Below are 26420 nucleotides of genomic sequence, written 5' to 3' on the forward strand. Positions count from 1 at the left end.
TGTCCAAGTCAGTAGCAGGAATCAAAGTTCAGAGGATGAACTCTGGGTCCTAAATTTAGAAAATGAGCCAAAAGCTGATCATAGCTGGAAACTATAATCTCAGACATGAAAGTGTTATGTCACACACTGTAAAAAATGACAGGAGGAACCAGTAAAATTCTCTGGCCTGAGTATCTGTGGAGCACAGCCTACAAGCTTGGCACAACATCATTGTGCTTGCAAGAAAAAGTTCCAGTCTAGTGTTGGAGAACAGAACACCACCAGGAAAGATCATTCCAGGGATTAATAATCCTCATTAGAGGATGGCATTTTGCTGCTTTGAATGTGTCTTTCCTCAGATTTCATTCACTAAATTATCTCACAGACATCCCACTCTCCTTTTCAGTCTGCTAGACCAGCGGCATCTTTAAGCAAACTTTTGCTCCTTACCTTTGTACTTTTGGATAGTAATCAGGCTCTATACTTTGACCTTCAGCCAAAAAAAAGCTTTAGCAGTTTGAGCTCTCAAACGTCCTCACTACCAGGCCCAATGTACAAAGCTTTAGTTATTTCTGGTGACTCTTCTCTAAAATCTCTTTAATGTAGAGTCCTGGGAAATGACTAAGTGTTTCTGAAAGTACAGGGTCTACATTCTTGTTCAACCCTATCCAGTACCTATAAAACAAGGTAGAAAACACACAAAATAACTCTGTTTTACAGGAGATCGAAAATAAGCTGAACTAACAAAGAGGGCACATTGCATGGGAAATGAGATTAGTATTATATTAGGCCCCCTTTCTCACTACAATTTGAATGTAGTTATTTGAAACCCTTCATTTATTTTCCCACTCTGCTACTTCAGTTTACAGCATGACAAGAAAAACATTATAGTAAGATATAGTAATCTGATCTAATGGCTTGATTTACTAGTACTTGATTCCTGTACAGTTGCTGGTATTTGTGGTAATGCTTCCACATTTGGTAACTACTGCAGTACAACTTTCCACACGTAGCACCAAGGGACAGAAGCTTGTTAATTCCCTCAAACCTACAGCTTGTTCTATTAGTTTACCATTGTGTTTGCAGGCTATACACTGGTAAAACTGGAAAACGTCTTATCAAGTTCAAAGCTGGTATTCCTATTTACGCAAAAACAAATGAAAAAGATTTACTGTGAACCGTATTATTATCACTAACGAGTTTTATTTTATCTAATACTGGAAAAACTGTTGCAAATTAGCTTGAGAAGTAGAACATATACTTTTGCACGTAAAACAAAAAAAGGTAATGCCATTTGCAGACTTCAAGTACAAATTGTCATCTGCATCAAGTGTTCTACACTTGATCATTCCAGCAAATATTTAACTGGTTTTAAATAGGCAAAGGAAAAGTATGCATGGGCGAAATTCTTGCAAGATTACTTTATGAATACCAGAAAGGAATAAATCTATCCCAAACGCAAATGCAGTCCCCAACTGCAGCAGACTGCATGGCTTAAGATACTAACTTTGATCTGAAGAGATTTAATTAAGCAGACATGACCGTATATGCGCTTACAAACCAAGCCCACCACTACCAATGTACTGTTCTAAAGAATCCCAACGAAGAGCTTCCCATTTAAATGCAAGAATTGCAGCTCCTTTATCACCTGACAGGTCACGGCAAGTAAGCCAAAATGCAGACAATTAAGTCTTGGTTGGGCTCTGAACTCAAATATGTTTGTCATGTAAATTGTCTAAATATGAAAGAGTGACAAATCCTGCATTACGCAGGTAGATTGGAAGTAAGACTGCGAGCTTTAGTTCTGATTTATTATATGTTAAATATTAATGTATTATTAAGAAACCATTCACTGAGGTTTAAACAACTTTGTATCTTACATATTTCTAAAGCTCTACAAATGTATTTTTAATAATAGATAATTAATTTAAACCAACATTAAATCCAAATTAAATCCTCATTTCAAGCCATAAAAGAAACCCATTGGAGAGTGGTGAGATACATACTGTTGCTCTATAATAAGGTCACTTATTCATGGCACAGTTTTATTTCTGCATCATATATTATTTGTGTAGCCAAACCAGTACAGACACACAACACAAGACTTACGTAGCCTGACAAGAAATAAAAGTGACCTCTGCAATAGGGCTGTGTGGTGTTTTCCATTCTAATAAACCATTTTCAATTTGGAATTTCCTAATGCCTCTTGTCTTTCAGCAGTGACCTACCATGTTCGGTCTAATCACTTCTAAATTTTTCTGCTCGTAGTTTCAGTAAAAAATCATTTAGTCTCTTTTCTGAACAAAGAATTTTCTTGCTTTAAATTTATTTGAAAAAAATATTTGTCAACTTGTGGTAGCAAAGAAAAATAGCAAGCTTTTAGTGAGAAGTCTCTGCAGAGGAATTCGGTGATGACCTGACAGAACTCTGGTGCTCGGAAAATACTGTGTTCATTGCATTTTGTGTACTTTTCATGATACTTCTGATGAAACCGAGAAGGCTTGCTGTTCAGGGGGTCTGAACATATGCATGCAGCTCATCACGTTGGATCTTGTACTCAAAGTCCATTGAGTGGTAGAACTTAATGAACACTTGGCATGAAGTCTGAGGATAACAGAGGTACTATGTATTTCATTATGTTACCTTGGGTGCTAAGCTAAGCTGACCCAGTACAAGTCTCTGCATGTTTCTGCAAGAAACCTGTTTGCTTCCCTTTGTAAGACTGGGCACTGCTCTAGTGGTTCTTCAGAGCTCAGCAGCTGAAGAAGGCACAATGGCTGGGACATACCAATGAGACAACAGGTACTACCACACTTAGCCACAGTGAGACATGCTAAGACAACTTCTGTAACCTCATTGTAGCACTTCTCTGATGTGCAACATGGCACAATCATGAGCATCAACCAAACCCACTAAACGAGCACAGCTGTTGAGAAACTTGGTCTATGGGTATCAACAATCTCAATATACTGCAAGAGTATTCCACTCTTCGTATAACAAACAACCAGAAACATCAGATTTCTGGATTAATTCTATCCCGCGTACTCTCAATGGGAGCTTCAAACTATTAGAGCCACAGAATGGATTTTAAAAAGCACTTGCATGACAACTGCTTCTAGTTCTTTGACTCTCCCAACCTTAACAGTTTATTTCTCTCTGTAGTAGAAGAACCTACCAAGTCCTTCCATACTATGAGACCATACCAGCCAACCATGCTGAGTCAAGCAGATGAAGTAGAAGCCCTGGCAGATCCCAGATAAATCTTTCAGAACATGTTACAGAACAGAAGTTTTAATACAATGAGAGTTTTCTTATATGTGGTCAGATCCGTACAGCAGAAAAGAAGGAAAACCCACCTGGCTCCCTTCCTAAGTAAACCAGTCTTACTAAGTGGGAGGGGTAAAAAGCAGGAGAGCTCAAGACATCACTGCAGAGACTTTCACTCATGTCACAGGGGTTCTCAAAACATACTCCTCCTAAAGCTCCAGGCAGTGACATGTTGCTGTGACAATAAAAGTGTCCACAGCAAAGCTGTTTTGAGAACCAGTTCAGTAGCATCAAATTCTCACAGAGAACAGGGATTTCTTTATCACCCTGTCCTAACAACAAAGGCACAACAATAAACTACTTGTTTTTCTAGACTTGATTCTTGAAAAAATACAGAAATCCGTTTCTTCAACTGCTCTGTTCTGACATAGTATCAGAAAGCTCCATATTAAAAGTCTCTCAAGAGTAGCATCTTTTACCAATCAAGTAATGTTGCTTAGTTTGTACTCACAGATCCTATTTCTCCTCTTATGTTACACAGAGATTCTCTTCCTCTTCCCTCCAGAATGACTATAATTATTCTATAAAAATACAGAACATATGGAACACTTTCCTCCAAGCAACGGAACAGAGCACCATAAAGGCAATGAACATTAGCAGTTTATTAGAGGTGGTTTCCCTTCCCCATCATCTACTCAGAGCTGCCGTGAAATTCTATTGAAGCCATACTGTGCAGGGGTACAAAACAGCTATGAAAGGATTTGGCTGCATTACATATGGTTTACAGTTAATTAGCTCTTATACACACACGCAGTACATAAAAACAGCTTTTTTGTTTAGGAAGTGATGATTTGTTGAGAGGACGTCCTTTGTTGATACAAAGCTAGCATTAGGATTGTAATTCAAGTTAACATCTACGCAACATTTTACGTAACCACTTGACAATGGTGGTCCTGGCTAATTAGTTTCTGTTGGTTAAAAGGGAAACGTGAATGACATTTTCTTTGGGCATAAATGGAGAGAGACGTCAGCTTCCTCAGAACAATAACATCAAGGTGCTAGTTCTTTCCTATCATATCCACCACATGCTTCTGATCACAACTTCAGATTTGCACTTCTCTCATGCACTAGAAAACAGAATCGTCTTGCATTGTTTTCAACAGAACTCTGTTGAATCAAAAGGTTTCGAAAAAACCTATGCAAAAAGAAATGCAATGTCACAAGTAAGGAGGTTTTTTTCCGTTAAATATAAGAGTCCAAACATAAGCAGAAAAACTGAAGTTTCACCAGCCATCAGGACAACAAGCCATGTGATGCACATCTGGATCCATCTTCATTAAACACAACAGGAAGAACTCCTCTGCTGTTCTAACAGACTCTTACAAATGCCTCCAAGTCAACACATCATGGCAAAAAACAATATTCAAACTGCAAACTGGAAAGAAAAGCAACACTGGTATGAAGATGGAAATAGGTGAAGATGAGAAATATTGTGGCTAGAGCCCTGTTCTCACTTTCAGCTGCCTGAACAGCACAAAATCCTCCAACTCACTGCTAACTCACAGCAACAGAAGCAATTGAAGTCAATGGATAAAGGTAAAACTGGTTATTAATTATTTTAAGGTCTGTAAGTCTAGGGAAGTCATGCAATTGTTAGAGGGACATGAAGAAGGTTCTATCTTAAGTGAAACACCACAATTTTTTAATTTACATTCCTACCATAATAAAATGGATCACTTTTGCCAGTGCAGTTTTGCCCATTATTAGCCCAAACAAACGGAACTATTTTCACTGAAAATAATAATCCACAATTTCACTAATCTAATAAATATAAAGGTATGAAATGTCTGTCTTTGTCTTTAAAGAATACATACTGACATTTAAGCACATTTTCCTAAAATAAGTGCAGCAAAGTTGGGAAAAAAAAAATTGATCAGATCTAAAAGAAACATTCAAGGATCTTCCTCCTCATACTGAATGGAGCAGGAAATTATTCACCCGAGCAGAATAAAACAATTGCTTTAATATCCACCCCCTCTTGATAATTTGCTTCACTACCTTGACAGTAGATTAAAGGAGACAAAATCTATGATTTACACAACATAAAAACCAAAATAAGCATTGTCTGCTAACACAGGGCTTAAGCCTGTCACCTTACCAGACAACACTTTCTTTAGTGTTGTGTCATCACGTTTGAGGTTCTGCTCCTTTAATTCCACTTTTAAATATAAGGTCCAATGTTACATCCATTGTGATTCATAGGAGCCTTTCCATCAAATTTAGCAGGTACTTGGCAGTACCTCCAGAGACTTTACTACTACCTGAACATTTTCAATGGAAAGGTAAGTTTTGGAGTTATCCCACTTGAATTAAACAGCAAACAACATCTGACCAGCTTTTGAGCTAAAAGAGCGAGCAGCCTACAAAACTGTAAGAGTTACACTACTGCCAGCAAATTGACTTCCCAGTATAGAGCCCTTACTGTTCCCTCAAAAACTGATTAAAAATCCAATTGAAGAAATATGTGTTATTTTTAAACAGGTAACTAAAGCAAAGAACTTCAGCATGGCCTTTGTTTGTGGCTTAGCAAGGCCCTTTAACTTGTGCAAATAATAATACATTTTCTCTATTTGTGCTTTGAGTAAAGTTGATGGAACAGAGACCTTTAAAACTGCTTGCTTGGTTTGGGAAACTCAGTTTGGATGCATACATCTGAAAATGAGTCCCACACACAAGTATCTCAAACTGGACAGCCCAGATCAGAAAGATTAAAAAAACACTGAAATATTGAAAAACTCAGTCTTCTCATGTTCCTTACCCATTGGTCGATGAATTAAGTCAGAACTGATATTGATTTAATTAAACAATTATACCATTTGATAGCATTTATAGACTACCCTTTTTCAAGTCTAAACACACCCTCCCTCAACAGCTAGAAATAAGAACACATTACGTATACAGTTAGGAAGGAAAGGCAATCTTAAAATCTTTTTTTAAAGACAAGAAAAAAAAGAAACCAAAATAAAACCCTTAATGAGGTGAAGTTGATTGAAATGCTATTTTTTTCATTCAGTCTTAGCTCATGAAAGTAAACCCAAAGCCTGGAAGTCATACTAACCAGTTTGAATTTGAAAACAAACAAACTCAATGGCAATGAAGGGCTTACATGAAAAAGAATGCAGAATATAACTGGAATTTTTGGGAAGTTTTTCTTCTGTTAATTTGTTTCAATCATCATTAGTGAAAAATAAAATTGTGGCAAGGTTATTTTTTTTTTTCAAACAGAAAATGAAAAAAAGATAATAGTGTTATATGAATTAAAGAAGAAATTCATTTTGCTGAAACACTTTTTTTTTTCCAGAGAAGAAGCAAGAAAGAAAAAGCTGCATTTGCTTTTAAGCTCTGTCTTAAACAGAACAAACAAAAAAACAACAGGAAAAAGGTCAATTCTAATTTAACCAGAGTTTTCACCATGATTACTTCTTGTAAAATTTTACCAAGGAACATGTATTTCTGCAGAAAAATTCAGAATTTAACCCTTACTGATTTAACCTAAAAATTTAAAAAAAAAGGCATTTTCTAATCAGTCTAAAAAAGTAAGACATTTAATTTGCTTTCAAATAGAAGAGTAAATTTGGATGTTCAGAGGCATATCTTATTTAAGAACAAATTATATTCTCCCAGTAAGCCATATTTCTGCACAAACTGGATAGTATAACATTCCCATGGTAACCAGGGAAGGACCTTGGGTACAAAAATGGAGAAGTGCTGGATGTTACCTAGCATGTTGTGGTAAAGTGGACTGTCGTGTCCATGGATAGTAAATGCAGTCATGACTAGCGGGACCTCTACACCTGCAGGCAATTACAGAACAAAAGACATCATTTGCCATTCACAAGGACATGCACACGCATGCGCCCTTGTCCACACGTGAAGGATGGAAGACACACAGGGAACGATCACTCAGCAAGTACCTATCCATCAGGCCGATGCAGTCCTCCATACGTGGACCTATGCACCTGGAGCAAATCCAAATTGAAAATAGGGAGAGAAAGAGAGAAATCTGTTATTTACAGGTCCAAGAAACAGGAATCCCTTCTTTGTGTCACATTCTTAATTGTAATTCTCAAGAGAGACCCAGGGCACCACAAAATTATAGCTTGTGACAAAAACAAGCTTGCAATGGGAACAACAATAGCAACATAAACAGCACCTCAAGGTTGGACGTATCTTGGCTCAAACAACACTTGACGGTTTCACCTGCACATGTGGGAGCCCTGACAATAGAGATGCTTTTTCTGAATGTCATCAAACCAATGATTACTGCACAAAAGCTGTTCATTCGTGAGACAAGACCTCCAGGAGCACAATGCAAAACTTTTTTCCTTTCCGTAATGGATGCAATTGTTCATTCTCTTCTGAACACCTGGCTAGGGCAACTGCAGAAATATTTTGGAAGTTGACTATATTTTTATCAAGGAAGTTCAACTTGCAACAACAAAAAACAGAGCAAAATGGCATCTGCTGATTCAGGCATTTTATTCTCCTTTCCTTAGATACTACCAAAGAATGTCCACCTGCAAAATGAGCAGGGGCTCACCAAAGGCATCAGAAATGCAGGGAACCAGCTGACACAGGACCACTGAAGCACAACCACAGGGAAAATCTCCATTTGCAAAACATGGGTATGGGTAGATTTTTCTCGTCCTCATGAGAAGCAGTAGGTGAAGTGGTGTCTTAGACCCTCTGCATTCACATAGCAAGTCAATGGCAAATTCACACAGCAGTCAGGAATCTGAGAGAGATATATAAACTTAAGACAACCTGACACCCTTTAGTGCTGAATGCCCAGCTAGTCCCTCTGTAGCCATGGGGAGTATGGAGCTCTCAGTGTTTCAAGGAAACTAAAGGACTTATTTCAACCCTTTAACTAGATCTCAGAGCCATTTTATTAACAGGCTCTTTGGCTGTATGTCTACTACAGGAGCAGGTGATCTGACATATCAGTAGACTGAAACTCACCTCTGTTGAGGTGTTTTAAATTTAAAAAAATAGTCAGGAGATCATATCTTAAAAGTCTTCTGCTTTCAGTTTGGCTTTGATAGAGGGATATGCATGTCTGAAATCTGAAGTTCAAAAATGCTCCCATGAGACCTTATTTCCACTTCACCATCACTTGCCACTCATCAGCTGTTGCTGCATTCAAATTAGCTACCACTCTGCCATTATAAAATAGATTCAGTGAATTCAATTTTCTTCTACCTGCCCATCAGGGAGAACAAAATGATAGTGAACCTTACCTCTTGTTTGTTTACTTGAATTTTTATTTTTACAAAAATAAACTGCGACATGCAAACAGAAATTGTAAGGATTTCCTCAATAGTCATTTTATTCAGCAAATGGGCAGACATAAAAAGGATTCATTAAATACCCAGGTGGCCAGATAATGCATGAAGCAAAAAGGATAGATTTAAACACAGTTCAAAAAACTTAGAACTCTTGAGGGTGTTTTTTTAAATTCAGCTGTCCTGGGCTTCAGGACTTCAGCATTCAGGACTAAATGAATTCTAGCCAGTCTCAAACATATCCAACATCTCTTCCTTTCAAGGCATTCCCAGCAATTTGCAGAAAACCAGTTCAGCAATGAAGGAGACTAAAAAAAAGGTTTTTCAGCTCTTCCATTTCCTAGCATGTCAAGAGAAGCTGAGCTCAGACTCTCGCTATAAATAAAAAGAAGGCCATCTTCAAATGAGAGGTCTGAGAGCCCATTACTAGTTCAGATACCCGGCAAACTAACAAAGAGAGCCTATTGGTCTTGGAGCCCTTTTACATCTGTACATTTATTCTCTCAGGCTTCTGGAGAATAGAACTAGAATCCAAGAAGAGAGAGCTGTTTGGACCTCACCCACTCCAAGTTGAAATACCATTGATTTTTATTTAAACCTGTGATCTTCTTCAGTGGATTTCCCAGCCCCAAATGTAAAACTCTGTCCAGGTGCAATTTCCATTACTCCTAGTCATATTGAGCTGTCTCCTCCTCTCTGGCTGTCCTGGTTACATGCAGTAAAGTATAATACTGTGTGAATAACAGCAATATTTATTAACAAGCTGATTTGCACCACCAAGTCATCAGTTATTTTTCCTCTGGAAATGACTTCCTTGTTTTCAGGCTTTTTGACATGTGTAAGTACAAGCGTGACACAATCATACACCAGTACTTCATTCACGCCCAGGGCTCTTTCTGCTTTGAGTCTGGCCGATATTTTCAATTCCAAGTTTGCTCTGTAAAATGAACTGGTTAACTGATACATGCCAATTTATTCATTATATATTCAATACCTTACAAGAGTCCAATACAGCTTATACAGAAAATTATACTTGGAGCTCAACCAAGCTTTACAGATAATCATTCTCTGAAAAGAAATGATGAGTTAAAACAGTTTTGAAAGTTGGTCTACCAACTGTTTTTTTCTGAAACAATCCTTTTTCTCCATTGCAAATATTGGCTGTCATCACTTTTCCTTAAGACAGAAAGGTGGAGTCTTAACTGTTCACAGATGTGGAGCAGCCAAACCATTTCTAGTCAAAAGAATTCTAAAAAAGTCTGTCATAGGAGACAAACAAAACTGATTATGCAATGGCATAAATGGATTAGCCCTGGAGAGGATAAAACCTTAGTTGTGGTGATGACCTGGTCATCCAGCTATTGCTATGGATAAAGCCAGACAACTCAAAACCAGGAGGTTACTCAGCTAACAGAAGGTAGATAGTGATGGTGACAGTAAGAAAACCTCACTGGAGCAGGGGGTAGGAAGAAATTTTGCACCAATGAAATAGTAACGGTTTCTTGTTCGGAGTTTGCTGCTGTTGAATTTGTACTATTGTTTTGTCTTGAATTCATAAAGCCTTCCAAAAAAAAATGCCTCTGGACCACAAATGTATTGATAAGGCTCCCATGAATTTTTTGGACTTAGCTTAGAAAGATAATTAAGTTTTGGTGAAGAGTAACACAATTCCTTCAAAAAGTTGTGTGAGAAAATGCTTTTCTATGATAAGCAGCGGTGTCCAGTGAGATCTCACATTTTTATCATGTGCAGCAAGGAAGCAGACTGTCAAATGCTATTATATAATTAGTATTTTATTTCTGTGAAAATGTTCCATTTTGGCTAGCTCTGCAATAAGAGGTGCCAAATGCTTTCTGACTCTCTTGAATTTAATGGGATAGCTGCCCCCCACACCTCAAATCTGCTCCAAACTGGCTTCAAGTAGCTGGTGTTTACTGTGCAAGGCCAAGAGCACAGTTGTTGCATCCAAGGAAGTCACTCCTTAATAGTTCTCTTAGTCAACGTAAGATCATTAATAGGGCTGGAATATTACACACTTATTAACAGAAGCAGTCATTATACTTGAACAAGGGAGGAGAATGGTGTTATCAAATCTCATGCTGTAGACTGTAAAGCAATCGTCTGCAAGTGCCATAATGAAATTGTGGCAAAATGCTCACAGGAAACATAGAGGTGGGACAGATATCTTCCTTGGTGACAGCAACAGGTGGGGATGACTAGAAATGACATATGAGAACAGCCCATTTTAAGGAGGACTCTGATTCAAAGAGCACAGTACTGCAGGAATGAGATAATACCACACTGGGAGCACAGCTCTGCAGCAGTTCAACCCTTTCTGATGAGTATCCAAGCTGTACTGCGAGGACATCAGTTTTATTCCAGCAATTGATCTGACAGAGAGAACAGACATGCTAGATAAAGTAGAATTATGGTGTCTCTGTGTCATTTAGTCATGAGCTAAATATCAAGATATGTTCCCTCCACAACCTATTTCACTGAAGAATCCTGATTGAGGGGAATTTAAATATTAATTTATAAAGGAATGGTATGAAACAAGCAAATTCAGTACAGAAGGATAAAAGGAGAGAGAGTAACTGCTTTCCCTTCTCTCTGTGAGCATATTCAGCCCCTAATAATGCTGGCAAGAAGATGGACAACCCGTAATCCCCAAACATCTGTGGCAGTCATTAATAGTTTAATTAACATAATCACACGTCAGAAAGTCTTTAGGAACACTGGAAAAGAATACCCATGCATACCCATATTTGAGGGGTGTTAGGGTGTTGTTTTCACGAGGGGTGACAAAATACCTAAAAGTAGACATATTAACCCTTTAATAAGTGTATGAGGACTTCTGCGAGGAATAGTATTTGCCTCATGGCAAAGAGATGGCTCCTCCTCTGGGAAATAACCACGCCTTTACAAATGTAAGCTAGACGAGACCTTTGGCTCTTTTACTAGTGGTACTTTGTCATTTCTCCAGGGTACTTCCTATTGCAGGGTGGACAGTGAATCTATCATCTGGGCTTGTCAGATTCCATCAGCACCGGCACTTCCAGCATCTCTTAAAGCGAGGACCAGAGCTCCTAAAGTGAGCTCATCTTTTCATTTTGTTTCTTCTTACACTCTTCTTCCACAGTAGCAGCATTTTTCTTATTGCATAACTGATTTAAAGGGTCTGAGGGGAAGACAAATCTGTAACAGATCCTGGTTGTGTCTTTGCGATCTCACTTTCATTTCCCTAATGGTTCTATTGTAATTAGATTTGCAAAACCAGCAAAAGGTCTCCTTTTGAATGGCAACAGCTGTTGACATCAAGATTACATTGAATAATTTACTGGTTTAATTTTAGCTTCTAAACAATAAGAGCCTCTTGTCGGAGATTATTTCACTGGCTAAAATGTTCTCTTTTTTCCCCTGGCTGCCTCTCCCTTTCTTTGTATGCTGGACACCACCATCCGACTCATTGAAAAGACATTAATAACTTACATGGCCCATGCAAAACAATAGCTGGGTACATGACTACTACCATTTTGTTGCACAGATTCTTGATTGCAGCTTGGATACATGGGCTGCGTATTTCCAAATGTAACAAGTGATTTTTGGGCACTTGACAGATCTTGAGAAATTGATGTTCAGACTCCTGTACAGAGTCCAGTTTCAGACACACCCTTTGCATCATACGAGAAAGACGGCAATAACACTTTTGTCTTGCAGTAATGCTGCCCGGAAAAGTTTGTCAACACCTGTCAAAATGTAAATACTAAAAATACAGTAATTGTACAGGCCTACACTTACATAAGTGTCCGTGGCAGCATTTGCTACAAGCCAGTGCTAGCTAGAAGAAAAGCCAAGAGCAATACTGTGAAAAGTTGTTCTCCATGCTTTTCAAAAGACATGTAAGCTTTTTTTTTCTGATAAGCTGCTGGACATTCATGACTGGAACCTGAATGCGATGAGAAACCTGGAAATCAAGAGTTACATTTACTGCTGCACACACTTTGTTTTCAGGCATGGGACAAATGCTTTATCAAGCTGAACTCGTACCTAGAGCACAATGTGCTATAAACAGCGAATAGAACACCTCACTTCACAGAATTTGCACTCACCCTTGGGTACAGTTCGGATGACATGGATGGCATTCACGATCCTCATCAGCATATTTGAAGATGAAGCTGTTGGCCCCCTGTAAGCCATCAGGACATTTTTCCACGCAATTTGGACCATCCTTAAAATGGAAACATTTTGTGCAGTGGTCAGGACCCTGGAAAATGTGGTAGAAAGAAATGCAGTGCACTCAGGTTACTCTGGCTTTTCCTGCTGCAGGTCCTGACATGATGGCACACTCAGCAATAACTGTTGTAGCATTTATCTCCTAACAAACAATGAGTTAGCTGCACGGTTGCAGTCTCTGTAAAGAAGCAACACACATAGAAATCCTGGTGCTTTTAGTCATAAACTTATTCTGTAGAGCATAAGACTGATTTCCAGCTTCTAAATAAGTTTCTCAATATTATTGATGTACTTAACACAATGCATTTCATGCCCACTTTAACCGTGAGAAACTTCCTGCAACGCTGTTCAATTCTGAACCACATCTGAAAACCAACTGCAATGACCTTTCAGTGGGATCCCCGGTCTCTGCACTCCAGAATCACTTTCCGCACTGTGTTCTGTCTATGGTATGGGGACATACGATACCGAAGACCTATAAAGTCTACTTCTTAATACATATGCAGATTAGACTGTTAAGAACTATAAACCAAGGCTCCTCAACAATGTAAAAGTAAAATTTTAAAGCTGTGATGATAAGCCAGTGTATAACCAGATGTGATGTCCAGGATTTTGTGTCCATAAGCTCTGCTACAAACGCAAATTTCCCTCAGGGGCTGAACACTTGAAACATTAGTTTCTTACTTGATGGTTGTGTTGCATAAAATATAACATTGCAAGAAAAATGAAAATGAGAATGATTGTCAGGGTAGTGCCCTCTTTTTTTTTTTTCATTCAGTAGGTAAGTCACAGAAACAAGAAGAAAACTTACGGGTTAAATTTTCTCAATGATGAAGAGCCCAAAATACAACAATAGCCCAGGATAATTGTGACTTTTAATCTTGGTAATATACAAAAGGCCAAAAGAAAGAGGCAACTTCTATCTCATAACAGAGCAATAACCTTTGACAGAAGACTCATTGACCATTTTAAAGCAGATAGCTGCACTTAATACGCATTTACAATGCATGAAAAAAAATCTCTAACAAAAAATCCTAAAAGGCTAACCTAAAGTAAAACAACCAACCAACATATTGTCCAAGCTTGCTGAGAGACTAAGAAAAATTCCCACACATTTTTTTGCAGGCGGGGGTAGAAAAAGAAACTGAAGTTGTGAAACAGTACAGAACTGAGCATAAGGAATGAAAACAGTGATAAAAGAGGGCACACAAATCACAACTGAATGTTACCTGCCATTTAAAAACTTTGTGCATCTGTACAACTAAGGCATTAAGACAACTCAGGAAAGAAAAGGACACTACATTTTTTAAACCAATTTCTTAAGGAGGCTTATCCAAGAATTCCCAGCACCATTTAACAAGAGCAGAATTATTTTCCTTTGAGCAAAATATCTGTAATTTTTGCTTTTGTTAACACTAACTTTCAACAGCTGCTCCAAACTCTACAAGCAAAAAATGCGTATGTTTTAGCACACTTTAACAAGCTAGACCATAATATACTGAATTGTGTTCTTACCGGTCCATAGCACGTGATCATATTTTCTTCCATCTTTTCACACTGGGGATCACACTCCACACAAACAGAACCATTTGCAAATTCTCGAAATTCCCTAAGAAAATATATTGCAGCCAGCTTACAAAAAAGCAAGAAAGACACTGAAATAGAGATAAAATGGCTGACTCTCCACCAGGTGGAAATGATTTCAGCTTCACTAAGGCCAGCAGACTGTGCCAGCTGAGATCAATTCTGTTAACAACATTATGCTGCTTTACACCAGCTGAAACTCAGGCCCCATCAGCAACCTCTTCATAGGCAAGTGAAACAGAAACCATCTTGTTTACCAGTATAAAACTAGAGTGTTTTTCCTCATCTTTGCTTAAGAAACAATGACCTCATTAACAGGACAAAGCAATTCATTTCTAGGTTTTTACCTATGAGTTGTGCCTCATGGCTCGGAATTAGGAAGTGACTTATTACATGTGAGATTCCCCTATGAGATGGGAAAGGATTAGAAAGAGCATTGATCACAGTGCTGTGTTTTTTTTAGCTAAGTCTCTGTGCATGCTCCTTCTTTGAAGTCCATTCTCCAAAAGGCTCATAACTTTTTCATCAACAACAATCCTAGACTGAGGTTTGAATCTATTAAATGTCAAAACAAATCCCTTTGCTCATTTATTTTCTGTATTTACAAGAAACTATCGCCCAAGTGTTTTGTTTTGTTTTTTATTAACCACTTATAAGGGAGAAAAAAGTGGTGATAGTAGGTGAAATTTCTTCCATCAAGATATTTCATTTTGGCTTCCACTCACAAAACCCCCCCCAGCTCCAGCTCCTTCTCCACACAATTCATGCCACCCTCCTCTAGGGCTGAGATGAATTAACATCTGAACAGGTCACTTCTACCCCACTAACCACAGAGAGAATCTGTGTAACTAGCTCAGACTGGACACATAAGCTTTACAGATGGATCCTATCTTGTTGCATTAGCTAGTAAAAATATTTGCATTAAACAGTTAAACATATGCTGTACACTCATGTTAATGAACTCTAGTAATATTCAGGTGAAAGCCTCAGTACTTAGTTAACTCGTGTTCTCCCTCTGCTCCTTTACAGCCATTAGGATCTATTGCAACAATACAGCTGAGGAAAACCTCACCTGAGCATGACAAGTGAGCTCACCCTCCTCTGGCTTTGGAGACAGAGCTTTGGTGTTGAGGACTAAAATAGAAGTAAAATACATCTGACCCTACCCTGAAGCACTGCTGCTGCTGTGTGAGATGAACATGCAGCCCTCTCAAAAAAACAAATGAAAACCTCCTCAAGCCCAGGTCACAAATTACTTCATATAGGTAGGAAGGAACTGAGCCTGTGGAAAGTGTAAATACCACTCACTGATCAAGACAGATCAGAACATCCCAATTTGAGGGCTGGTTATGGAAGCCTCCATATGATCTTACTGCAATAGGCTTCATGGCAAACAAGCCACCAAATGTGGTCCAATATAATCCAGTGCATATGAAAACACAACAGTGGTCTGCAACTCTACTGCTTTAGTGGTTGTGTGGTTTTGTTTGCTTGTTTGTTTTGTGGGGTTTTTTGTTTGGTTGGTTTTTGTGGTGGGCTGCTTGTTTGGCTTTGGTGGTTTTTTTGAGGGGGCAGGGGGAAAAGGGGAGGAGGAGATGGCCTATCAAACATTTAAAACTGCACTCTGACATCAAAGATTTATTTTTTTTGCATACATTGTACAGATAGAAGAGTTTAGGATATTTTCACACATATATGGGAGTTCATTCAATACTCTTACCATAACAGTTACATGAGCTGGCACCCAAGGCAAGAAAAGAGAAAAAAAAAACCAAACTATACAGTGGTCTTATTTTCAATTAGCAGTTTGAGCTGAAAAAGGTTGTTAAAATAATTGAGGTTTTATTTTGTCCTGACTTTAAAAGAGATGCCAGGGACTTTGCTATACTGTTACATAGAAAGGGAAGTTCCACCTCCTTGCCTCCACGGCCTAATAATGATTTTTTTTTTTTTTCTGCTGCAGCTAATACAAGCTCTATTTTTCTGTCATGAGTCTGATTCAGCCACCTTGGCTGTGCTGTATGTAGGTATTCCCTCCACCCATCCTCCCATGCACATGCACAAATGGGATAAGGGCAGGAGGAAAGAATTCATGTTGCTTTTATTATTTATGTGTGTGTACACATATACAGGGCATTACAAAAAAAAAAAAAAAGAGAGCGTGTTTTTCTACTTTGAGGTCCTTACTTTTTATCACATGCCTATATCTAACTAATCTGAAAGGACTTAACTGTATATGTTTCTGAATAAGAGTGTCAATATTCAAGTAGGGCTAAATAGTGTGTTAGTCTTCACCTAAACCAAACTGTCCAGGTCATAAGGAATGCAAAAAGTGCAAACTTTTGATGTTGCATGACAATTTTAGTCAGCAGAATACTAGGTAAAGCCTTCTACACAAGTTCAGATTTGGAAATACTTAAAACCTACCCCACAATATATTTTACTCAAAATCAGTAATATTGGCAATGGAACCAGCCACTGATTGATGTAAAACCAAAATAACTTACTCATGAAACCCCTGAACAATGTAGTCAGCAACTTGAGGGAGGAGTGCAAGGGAAGTATCTTACCCATCATACAGGTTACAAGAGTCGATGCAGGTCCTTCCCCTGATGAAGTGCTTGCAGGAGAGACACTGGTCTGGCCCCGGCCCCCAACAGCCATCGCTTGAGCACAGCTCATTACAGACCATCCCATCGGCAGCTGCAGAGAGAGAAGACGCATCACCTACATAGTCCTCTGAAATCCAAAGGGAAACATTTCATTCAGCATTCTGCCATACTCAGAAAAATAAATGGAACATTCAGATTTTCTAGAAGCAGAATAGAGAAAACCCAGAAAATTATCATCATACCACTAAAGAGACACAGTTCTAATAATACACAAACTTCTGGTCTGTTCCTTTCAGAAAGGATATAGCAGAGTGAGAAACTGTTTAAAAGAGTGCTGCAAGAGTGCTGATCAAAACTAGGGAAGGGTTTCTATACCAGGACTAAACAGAGGAGTAGCCTTAAATAGGGCTGAGAAAGATCATAAAAGTCTATAAAATCATGAATGACAATAAGAAGATAAGTAAGCATGAAACAATAGTTCATTGCTTCTTCCAAGTCCTTTGTGGGCATTCGGAGCGACAGGGACCCAATAGGGTTCAAAACTGAGATTTTTCTTCATAGAAAGTATAGATCTAGCTACAAAATTCCATGACAAAGGACATGGCAAATGCCAAAACTTTAAAAGATTTAAAAATCAATTGTCCAAATCACATGGACTAAAATATAAAACGCTATCTCTGAATTGAGGACTCCTTGAAATAAAACTTATGAGTGGTGGAGAAAAAGTTGAAAGAAAGTCACCATTAACTGCTATTTTTAATTTTTTTACTGCAAAAGCACCAGAAGAGCCAAAGAGCCTTTATATTAAACGCCCAAAACCCACACGAAATAAACAATGAACAGGGATGAGGGGGAAAGGTTGTTTCAAAATACACAATTCATTATTTAATTTTATATAAATCCTCCTCTACATAAATATGTATATGACTGTGATAGATGGAGAAAGTGAGCAGACCAAAGGGAATACGTTATCTCTCCAGCCGCTGAAGAAAGTTCACTTTGGTTTCAGCAAAACCCTGGCATGTGAGTAGATGAAAATAGCCAAGATCTGAAATATCAGAGATGGCAAATACATAAACACTTGTTTTTTAAATCACTGGAAACAACTTGAGGGAAGCATCAAATAATAAAAGTAGATTTGCTGGTAGAATTGTACCACTTCCTTCAGTGCTGTAGCAATGAAGATGCCCAGTTGAGAACACACGCAGACACACTGAATACATGTACAGAACCGCAACTGCATATGCCCAGCACACGTCTAAGGAGTGGCAATAGCAAAATCAACAGAAAATCTTTTCACAAAATGCAAAATCCCTGTGGAAGTTTTACATTATTTAAAAATACAGTAGCCCTTCATGCACTCTTTTTCTACACTTCTTTCAAAATAGTAGCATAGCTGGGTGAGTGGGAAAAAACAACAAAAAAACCCCAAACAAACCCTCTTCTCATTGCAGGGTACCTGATGGTTTTCTCTCCTCTGTCAAGGCTGGAACAGTGCAGTTAGGTACTGCCCATTACAATCTACCTTAACAATTAAAGATTATACTGAGTTTTATTACCTGAGAAGCACAAAGACCTTCTAAACCATTAAAGAGTTAGCAGAAAGACGCTTTCTGCTCTCCACAGCATGTTTTAACACCGGTTATGCTATGGTGTACATAACGTCCCACATTTGAGCCCTTGACTATCTGTCACAGCAGCCCACTGTACAGGAGAGCACATTGCTTCTCAGAGGAACTCTCTCCTAAACCGCTCCAAAACTGCCGCTTCGCACCACACGGCATTGCTTGATGTTGGCACTGTGTTTGTCAAGCACACCTATCCAGCATGCCACACCAATGTCCTGTTCCATTGCCTACCAGGCAATTCCTGCAGCCCCTTTAGCTCACTGAGCTGCAGGAAGTTCATGGCAGGCTGGCAGGGTGCTTGCCTTTGCGATACACTACCTGTCTTGCCCTGTCACTGTTACCCTGCTTTCTGACCACTGAATGTATTAGAAAGAACTTTTTAGAAAAAAATAAACAACAGTTGTGTGCATGGTTTCTTTCTGCTCACCCAAGCAGTGAGTAGGCAAGAGAAGTGAAGCTATTTCCATATTTCCTTTCTTCTTGCAACAGGACATTTTGCTTTATCGAGATTGAAAATAGCAGATCTTCACCTACTTGCTTGGTTTTATGCCTTGTGACCATTGTCATAATTCGGTACCAAAGAAGGGCATTTCAGCTCTACAAGCAGCACAGGAACCAAAGATTTAATGTCCTCCAGCCCTTGCAGACAAACAGATCCAAGAACAAGAGATTCACCAGCACGCTTCCTACTCACACAGTGCTGTTGCTGACTCTGCACAGCACAACATGGAATTCAGCAGGCAGATGAGCACTATATTATTCAATACCATACCACAAGGAACCTCAGCCATGAAGAGTCTGCACACTTACGTCTAGCAAGGCTGGAATGCTTGAATACATATGTATGTACGTATCTATCTATCTATCTATCTATCGATCTATCTCTCTATCTCACATATACTTTCTTAATGACACAGGCAGAAGGTACTCAGAAGTATCTTTTTTTGTTCTTCTTTTGTCTCAAAGTTCAAATTGTGTATAGCCAAACATTAAATAATTAAATTTAAGAGTAATTCCAGGTAGTCATTTAGTTTCCTTTAAAGCATATTAATTCTCAGAGATTCCAGCACAGCAAGAGACCTGAGCTCTGCAGCATACCATTACATAGAGATGTCTTGTCTGTCCCTGATCTCTGCTGTAAATCAGGAGTCATTCTGCTGCGGTTGAAGGAACCACATCACAAAAAGCCAGTATAATGAGAGACAAAAAATTCAGCTTTTCCTTCCTGTCCAATACTAACATTTTTTTAGGCCTGGCAACATTTTTGTGACAACTATCAGATGCCACTAGTTCCACTACGCTGCCACTGACTAAACTTCATAGAAATCAAAGGAACTAGGTGAAAGCTTTGCAATATCAAATGCTGCATGTGTAGCCTACCTTTTCCTTTCTCACTTACTTTTAGACACCTCATGTATATCTCAGTCTAAAGCTGGCTTTGTGCAGTACAGTTCAGCAGGCGCATTGATTTGGTATTAATGGCAAGTTTTGGCCTATTTCATGTTCATTGCCTACAGGAGCACCCGGGAAAACGTTCTGGGTGATTCGGCTGGTCATGTCAGGGGAACCCCGAGTAAGCCTCAGGATTTAGGGCACACCTGAGGGCTCCCTCAGAGCCGACTCCAGCACTTCACACCTGGTCTGCCAATGTCCCTCGATCTCAGCCAGTCTTGTGGTGATGCGTGACTGACACCGACCAGACAAATGTCTGAGTCCTGCCTGACGCTGGCCCAGGGACACTGGGGATTGACAGAGAGCTTCAGGCCCAAACTCTATCACTAAATTAAAAAAAAGAAGAAGGAAAAACCCCAAATTCAGAAACTACTGCAGTTCTAATTAAGCAATTTATTCATCAATGACTCATTCTAAGTACTTGTCACACAATAAATAAAAACATCCTGCTTTAGAGATCCCTTTGTTCTCATTTGCAATCTTAAGAATATCACTAATTCTTCTGATTTCATTTTACACACTCTCACCATCAAACTGCATTTTCCTGTTTGCTTTCTCACCTTTTTTTGTAACTGGAAATTGAGCTTTTATTACTAGTGATTTCCTTTCTTTTCACTGTTTTCAGCTGTCAGACTGCTCTGGGATCAGGATTTATTTACACACGCACGCATACAGTGTTGCACTAAAATATCCCTTCAAATAGCAAATGACACTATTACAAGATAGCTCAAAAATTTACTGAATAACCTTATGCAAATAAAATGAGAGCTTTTCAGTAAAGAAAATCATTATTACCCCATTGAAATCTAGCCAGCATAGTGGCTGTAGTCTATGAAAAAATAAATAGAAAAAAATAATAACTATTTCCTTTGGCTTATTTCTAAGTTACAGACATGTTTTCATAAATTAATCTTGGCAAGAAGGGAGTGGATTTTTTGACAACTTATAAAAAGCCTTTATGCTTGTCTTTCTTCCTCTTCTTTAATTACAGGAACAGCTCAAGAAATGTTACCATTTTAGACAAATTATTTGGCATTTCCACAGGGTGAGAATGTTCTGAAACTCCAGCATATCACATGGCCACATGTGGAACGACAGAACAATAATGTTTTTGACAGGAACTTATTTTCCTTTGGAGTTTTAGAACAAGTGTTCGTTCCTTACTAATGGGGTCACACAGGTTAGAAACTGAAAGGTTCAATGTTTTCTCCGACCTAAATAGAACACAAGAAAATTAGCTATCTAAAAAAAGAAAAATTATTGTTATTTGGCCGTATGCTTACGGGCCTGATCCAAAGCTCTGGGAACTCAACTGAAAAGCTCCTGCAGACTTCAATTAACTTTGCATCCCACCTGATAATGAATGTAATCATTTATTCAAGTTGTTAATTGGTGGCTAAATTGACATAATTCATAACAATCACATTTATAACAAACTTTGCCTAGAAAGGTTTCACTGTACACTGCAGGTATCACTAAAGCTGAAAGGGATTATTTAAATAACGTGGTAGAAAAGAACATTTTTTCTGCATTTATTTTGTGTGCACTCATTTAACATGAGTCATCTCTGGTTGTTCCATAAAATAACCCACGCTGGGACAAAAAGGCGGATTCTTCATTTCAGCATGGAGCTATGGTAACATGTAACTACCAGAGTACAATCTCTAGCCAATAACTTTATAGTCATTGATTCTGCCTTAACAATGTTCATGACAAAGTAAATTTTATGCGCAGTTTGAAGATGCCCATTTGTGATCTAAACTCTAAAACAACCTTAGGAGACACTATGAGAATGTGCTACAGGTGCAATGGCTGTTGAAGCCTCAACCTTGGCCCCAAGTGAGCCCCTTGGCCTCAAGTCTTCTCCTGAAATCTGTCCCCAGGCCTAGGAGTCTTTAGGGTCTGTGCAGTTCGGAAGCCCCCTGCTGATGACCATGTACTGCCACCCTTTCCATGGTGCTCAGCCTCAAAGGTGCCTCTTTCTTCTATGTTCCCAGTGCACACAAGCTTGGACACAGCCCTGTCCCTGAACATGTGTGGGGAAGGTGAAGGGGAGAGAGGTCACATTCCTTCCAGGTACCCATCCCTCTCTGGCCCTGAATGGGACAGTATTAGAAAGACAACACAAACAATAGAGTATTGTGGGGTTTACGGATTTTTTAATTCAAACCCCACACATATGTTTTGCTCCTGTATTTTCAACATTCTACAAACAGGTGAAGTATGCCCTAGACTTTTAACCAGCTTTTGAAAAAGCCATCTAGAAGGTGGTGAAATATCTGGTGACTATTTTAACATTGTTAAGAAGTGGGAGAAATAGGAAGATCAAATAATTGCAGTATCAGGAGTATATTTTGTGTGTTGGATAATTCTGCAGCATTTTCCACTGACTAAAGTCTGTCATCTTTATCTTCCTTATTGAGAAAAAAAATTCAAAACAAAACCAAAGAGTTCTGCCAGACCTTATAATGTCAGTGTAATCTCAAAGATGAAACATCACAATAGACTGAACTTTTCAAGAAATATTTTACTCCCTCAAAATTTTTTTCAATATTTCCTCACTGACTTACATGGTCAGCTGAACACAGCATTAAACAGCATGGAAAAGATATTGCCATCTTGTGATATATGCTAAAAATCACTTAAATACTATATTGACTAGATTTTGGAAGTTCTTACTTGAGTTTTCAGATAAGATACACATGGACATCAAATGTTTGTTGTTACTTGCTTTAAGTCATTAACAATCACTAGGTAGCGAGCAAAGCAAAAAAAGAAAAAGTTGATAGTGACTCAAAATATAGAAAGGAATAATAATAAACACACCCAAGAGTGGCTGTAATAATTAACAAGGTCTAGACTGGCTTCTTCACTAGAAATCATGTGAAAAAATCTTTAATGGATATTTTCATTAATAATACACACCCTGTCAGTTACTATGCAAGCAGACAGTACTTCTACCATAGAGGATGGATTCCAATCCTGCAAATATTTAGTTCACATTTCCCTTCCCCGTTCTGATTAGTGTTATTTGTCACTCAAAGAGGCATGGGCGCATGCCCAAGTATCTGCAGGATCAGGATCTAGAGCAGGCAAAATAACTGAAAGGCAGACATTGAAACCCTAGAGGCTTGCCCTCAAATCTCAAACATTCAAGCAGTGAAAGATTCAGAGAAAACTCTCCTAAACCCCAGTCTGTCGCCTATCCTGAAAATCACAGATGTTTCAGAGGATGCTGGAGTAATGCATCTAGCTCTAAGGGACAGCTCTGCCTTACTCCAAGTAACTGTGAAGATTTTTGTTAGACATTTAACCTGCAGCAGAACCCACTTAACTCCAGAGAGGTGCTGACTGACAGGCAGAGTTGAAGCAGCAGGATAGCTCTTCTCATCTGATGTTGACTCTCAAAAGGCCACAAAATATTCATCAATTCATTCACACAGATGTGCATAGAGAAAACCACTGTTCCCTGTAAGGATTCTAAGACACTGCCTTCTTATCAGAGTAACTTGGCCCCTACCCTATGTTCATAATATACAGTCCCTTTAACGAATATAGGTTAAAGTCCATTTTCAAAACTAGTCCCCTGGTACTGTAGTTTACATTGTGACTTCTTAAAATGAAATGAGTAAGATTTGTTTTCCTCAGGAAGATTCCCCTGGTGTTAAATTTCATAAAGTATCTCTAGGAGTATTTTTATTCCTGGAAAAGAACTTTACTAGACTGCTAGCACAGAACTAGGTTCCTCCTCACCACTTGGATCATATTAAATTCCAACCCCACTGTAGGGAAAAGCAACTAGCATTTCACTGTTGCTGGGCAGATGTGGTTCTCATTCTTGGCAACACCTACATTTGCCAAATAATATACCTTTTTTAATAGCTGGATCTCTATGTGGGGGCAGAAACAGAAGAATGCATACTCGAATTATTATACAAACCATCTACAAGTGCTCTAGCTGGCAAGACTGAAGGCAGTAGTTATTCACAGGAAGTCAGGAGCTTTCCTCTAAGTTTCACAGGAGCTGAGGCTGCCAGGAAATGCATGATTTTCCCTTTCAAGCCTGATCTTATTCAATGTTCAAATAATATTCACCCTCAGAAGAACTCAAAACTAAGAAAATGCTTTGAGATGGAAAAAATGAAAACAAAGAGAACAGAAGCCATTAATATGATAACACAAAGCTCATGGATGTTGAGCTACTGGAGCAAATTCAGAACAAGATGAAGTTTGGTATGTGGAAAATAGAGACCGTGCAGCCTTCTTCATCCTGTAACTAGTTAACTCACTTCATGATTCAGGGTAATTCTTGGACTCATCCTCAACACTTCATATCACGACATTATCATCACGTGTTCAGTCATCTCTGGATGATGAAGAGAGCTACGCTACTCTCACAGACAACCCCCTGGACTCATTTACTCACACCTTTGGCTGGGTTACAGCAGCAAGGACATCAGGGCACAAAGCTGTTCCACACACAGGACACCCTTGTACGCTCCCTCACCACAGAGGTAGCAGCAGACACTGCAGCTCACCTCCACCTTCTGTAGTGCCTTCCCACAAAATGCTCTGCCAAATGTAAGGATCTAATCCGTAGATTCACAGCCTATGCCAAGGACATTTTTTACAAACACACACAAGAACTTTTACGGAGAAAAGATCTGGTCAACACGTTCTTCTGTCCCATGTAACAGAATGTTTACATCAAAGGATAAAGTATGCCACAATTTAAAAGTAGACAGTGGTCTGCTGGAGGTTAAGCAACAACCCTTTCCCTCTACACACTCTGGTATGATCACAATTGAACTGTTTACTATCTACTGCTAACAGCAAGAGGCATTTCTTTCACAATCACTTTAACTTGTATGTAAAGAAACAGCCAAATACTACTACTACTACTACTACTACTAATAATAATAATAATAATAACAACAACAACAAAAAGAACGAACAAAACCATGCAGAGCAAGACTTTTCACTTCATGTAGCTCTTACATGGCAGAAGAAATTAGAAAAATAATTGAGAAGTAGTGATAAATATATAGTTGTGTTTCACCTGACACTGGAAGTTACACTCATACTACAGGGATGAGCACAGCCACAAATTTTCTCAAAGCATAGAAGAATAGTACTTCAAAGAGAGGGAGAAAAAAATAAAACAACAACAAAAATTCCACAACTAAAAGAATAAGCTAAATGTAGGACCAGAGCCTGAAAAAACACAAAGCAAACACTTCTGGCTGGTGAAAGCACGAAACCCAGAACTAACACTTAAATATACAGCAATTTAATAAATCTCCTGTCTTGCTAGCAGTCTAACAAATGCTAAAAATGTACTGTATTGCTGCTACAACACGATTGTATTAATGCAATTTGCTGCATGATTTCTGTATAACCAAATTGTTTCATCTGTTGCATAGCATTAATTGGCTTTTCAGTACTGTAATCTCGGTCCAGGTATTGTCATGTAAGTTTTCCTGAAAGACAATCAGACCCAATTAAAAATAATCTTCCTTATCAGATAGGTCAAGTACAAAAAGGAGGAACCCAGTGATCAAAAACAGTCCCAAAAATCGCCTTTCTAGATTAAGACAGGGCCACTTTGGTGATGCAGAGTAGGGGAAGTAAAAGATGCTCATCTCGCTCCATAAGGAAAGGGCTGTAGTTTTTCAATGTGTAAAATCAATGCCTTTCAGGAACACCACATTCACTGCACATTAATGGCATTCAAAATCCATATCTGTGAAACTCGATACCTAATCTGGAAAATTCACATCATGGCAAGGAAGCAGCGCTCTCTCTCTCTCCCTTTCATTTGTTCATACTTCAAAGCATCACATTTTCCTATAAATCTGCTCAGAGGCAGACTGGGCCAAATCCTTAGATTCTGTGAATGATCACAGCTCCACTGATGTCCATGGAGCTCCAAGATACACCAGCCAAGTTCCTGGCCTGTATCCTGCCAGTAATTGTATCATTTCTCCCCCAAGTGAGCCAGTCATAGGCAAGAAGTTTTGCACTGAGCAGCAGTACTTACTGCAGTTCTCTGCCTTTTTATTTCGATGAATCACTGTCTTTTGACTGGGTGTGCTGAAGAGGCTGGTCCAGTTGACAGTGTGGTAGTAGCACAAATTGCTGTTGTCTGTTATGTAGATGTTGCCAGCACTGATTTGCTTCAAGGACTGAAACTGCAGAGAGGTAATGCCTTGTTGCTTTAGGATGAGTAACGAAAGACCACTGTGATGAAAATAAAAAGAAGTATAAGAAAACAGGAATTAGCTCCAGAAGGTAGAATTTCAGTTAGAGTTGATTGTGAA

At 38.8% G+C, this 26420-nt stretch overlaps 1 protein-coding gene across 6 annotated transcripts in view; it reads right to left on the bottom strand.

Moving 5' to 3' along the window:
• The window catches only part of ERBB4 (erb-b2 receptor tyrosine kinase 4), a 616649-nt gene that overhangs the window by 137111 nt on the left and 453118 nt on the right, over window positions 1-26420 (bottom strand). For 2 of the 6 annotated variants that reach the window (XM_071811269.1, XM_071811271.1), the window contains exons 12-17: window positions 26141-26340; window positions 16979-17111; window positions 14340-14433; window positions 12701-12855; window positions 7221-7265; window positions 7026-7100 (exon numbers count right to left, since the gene is read on the bottom strand). In XM_071811269.1, coding sequence (XP_071667370.1) covers window positions 7026-7100; window positions 7221-7265; window positions 12701-12855; window positions 14340-14433; window positions 16979-17111; window positions 26141-26340 — 702 coding nt within the window. The remainder of the gene's footprint in view (window positions 1-7025; window positions 7101-7220; window positions 7266-12700; window positions 12856-14339; window positions 14434-16978; window positions 17112-26140; window positions 26341-26420) is intronic. The other 4 variants (XM_071811273.1, XM_071811270.1, XM_071811272.1 and 1 more) reach the window with 2 other exon arrangements.

This window comes from Patagioenas fasciata, chromosome 7 (assembly GCF_037038585.1).
Source record: "Patagioenas fasciata isolate bPatFas1 chromosome 7, bPatFas1.hap1, whole genome shotgun sequence".
NCBI lineage: Eukaryota > Metazoa > Chordata > Aves > Columbiformes > Columbidae > Patagioenas > Patagioenas fasciata.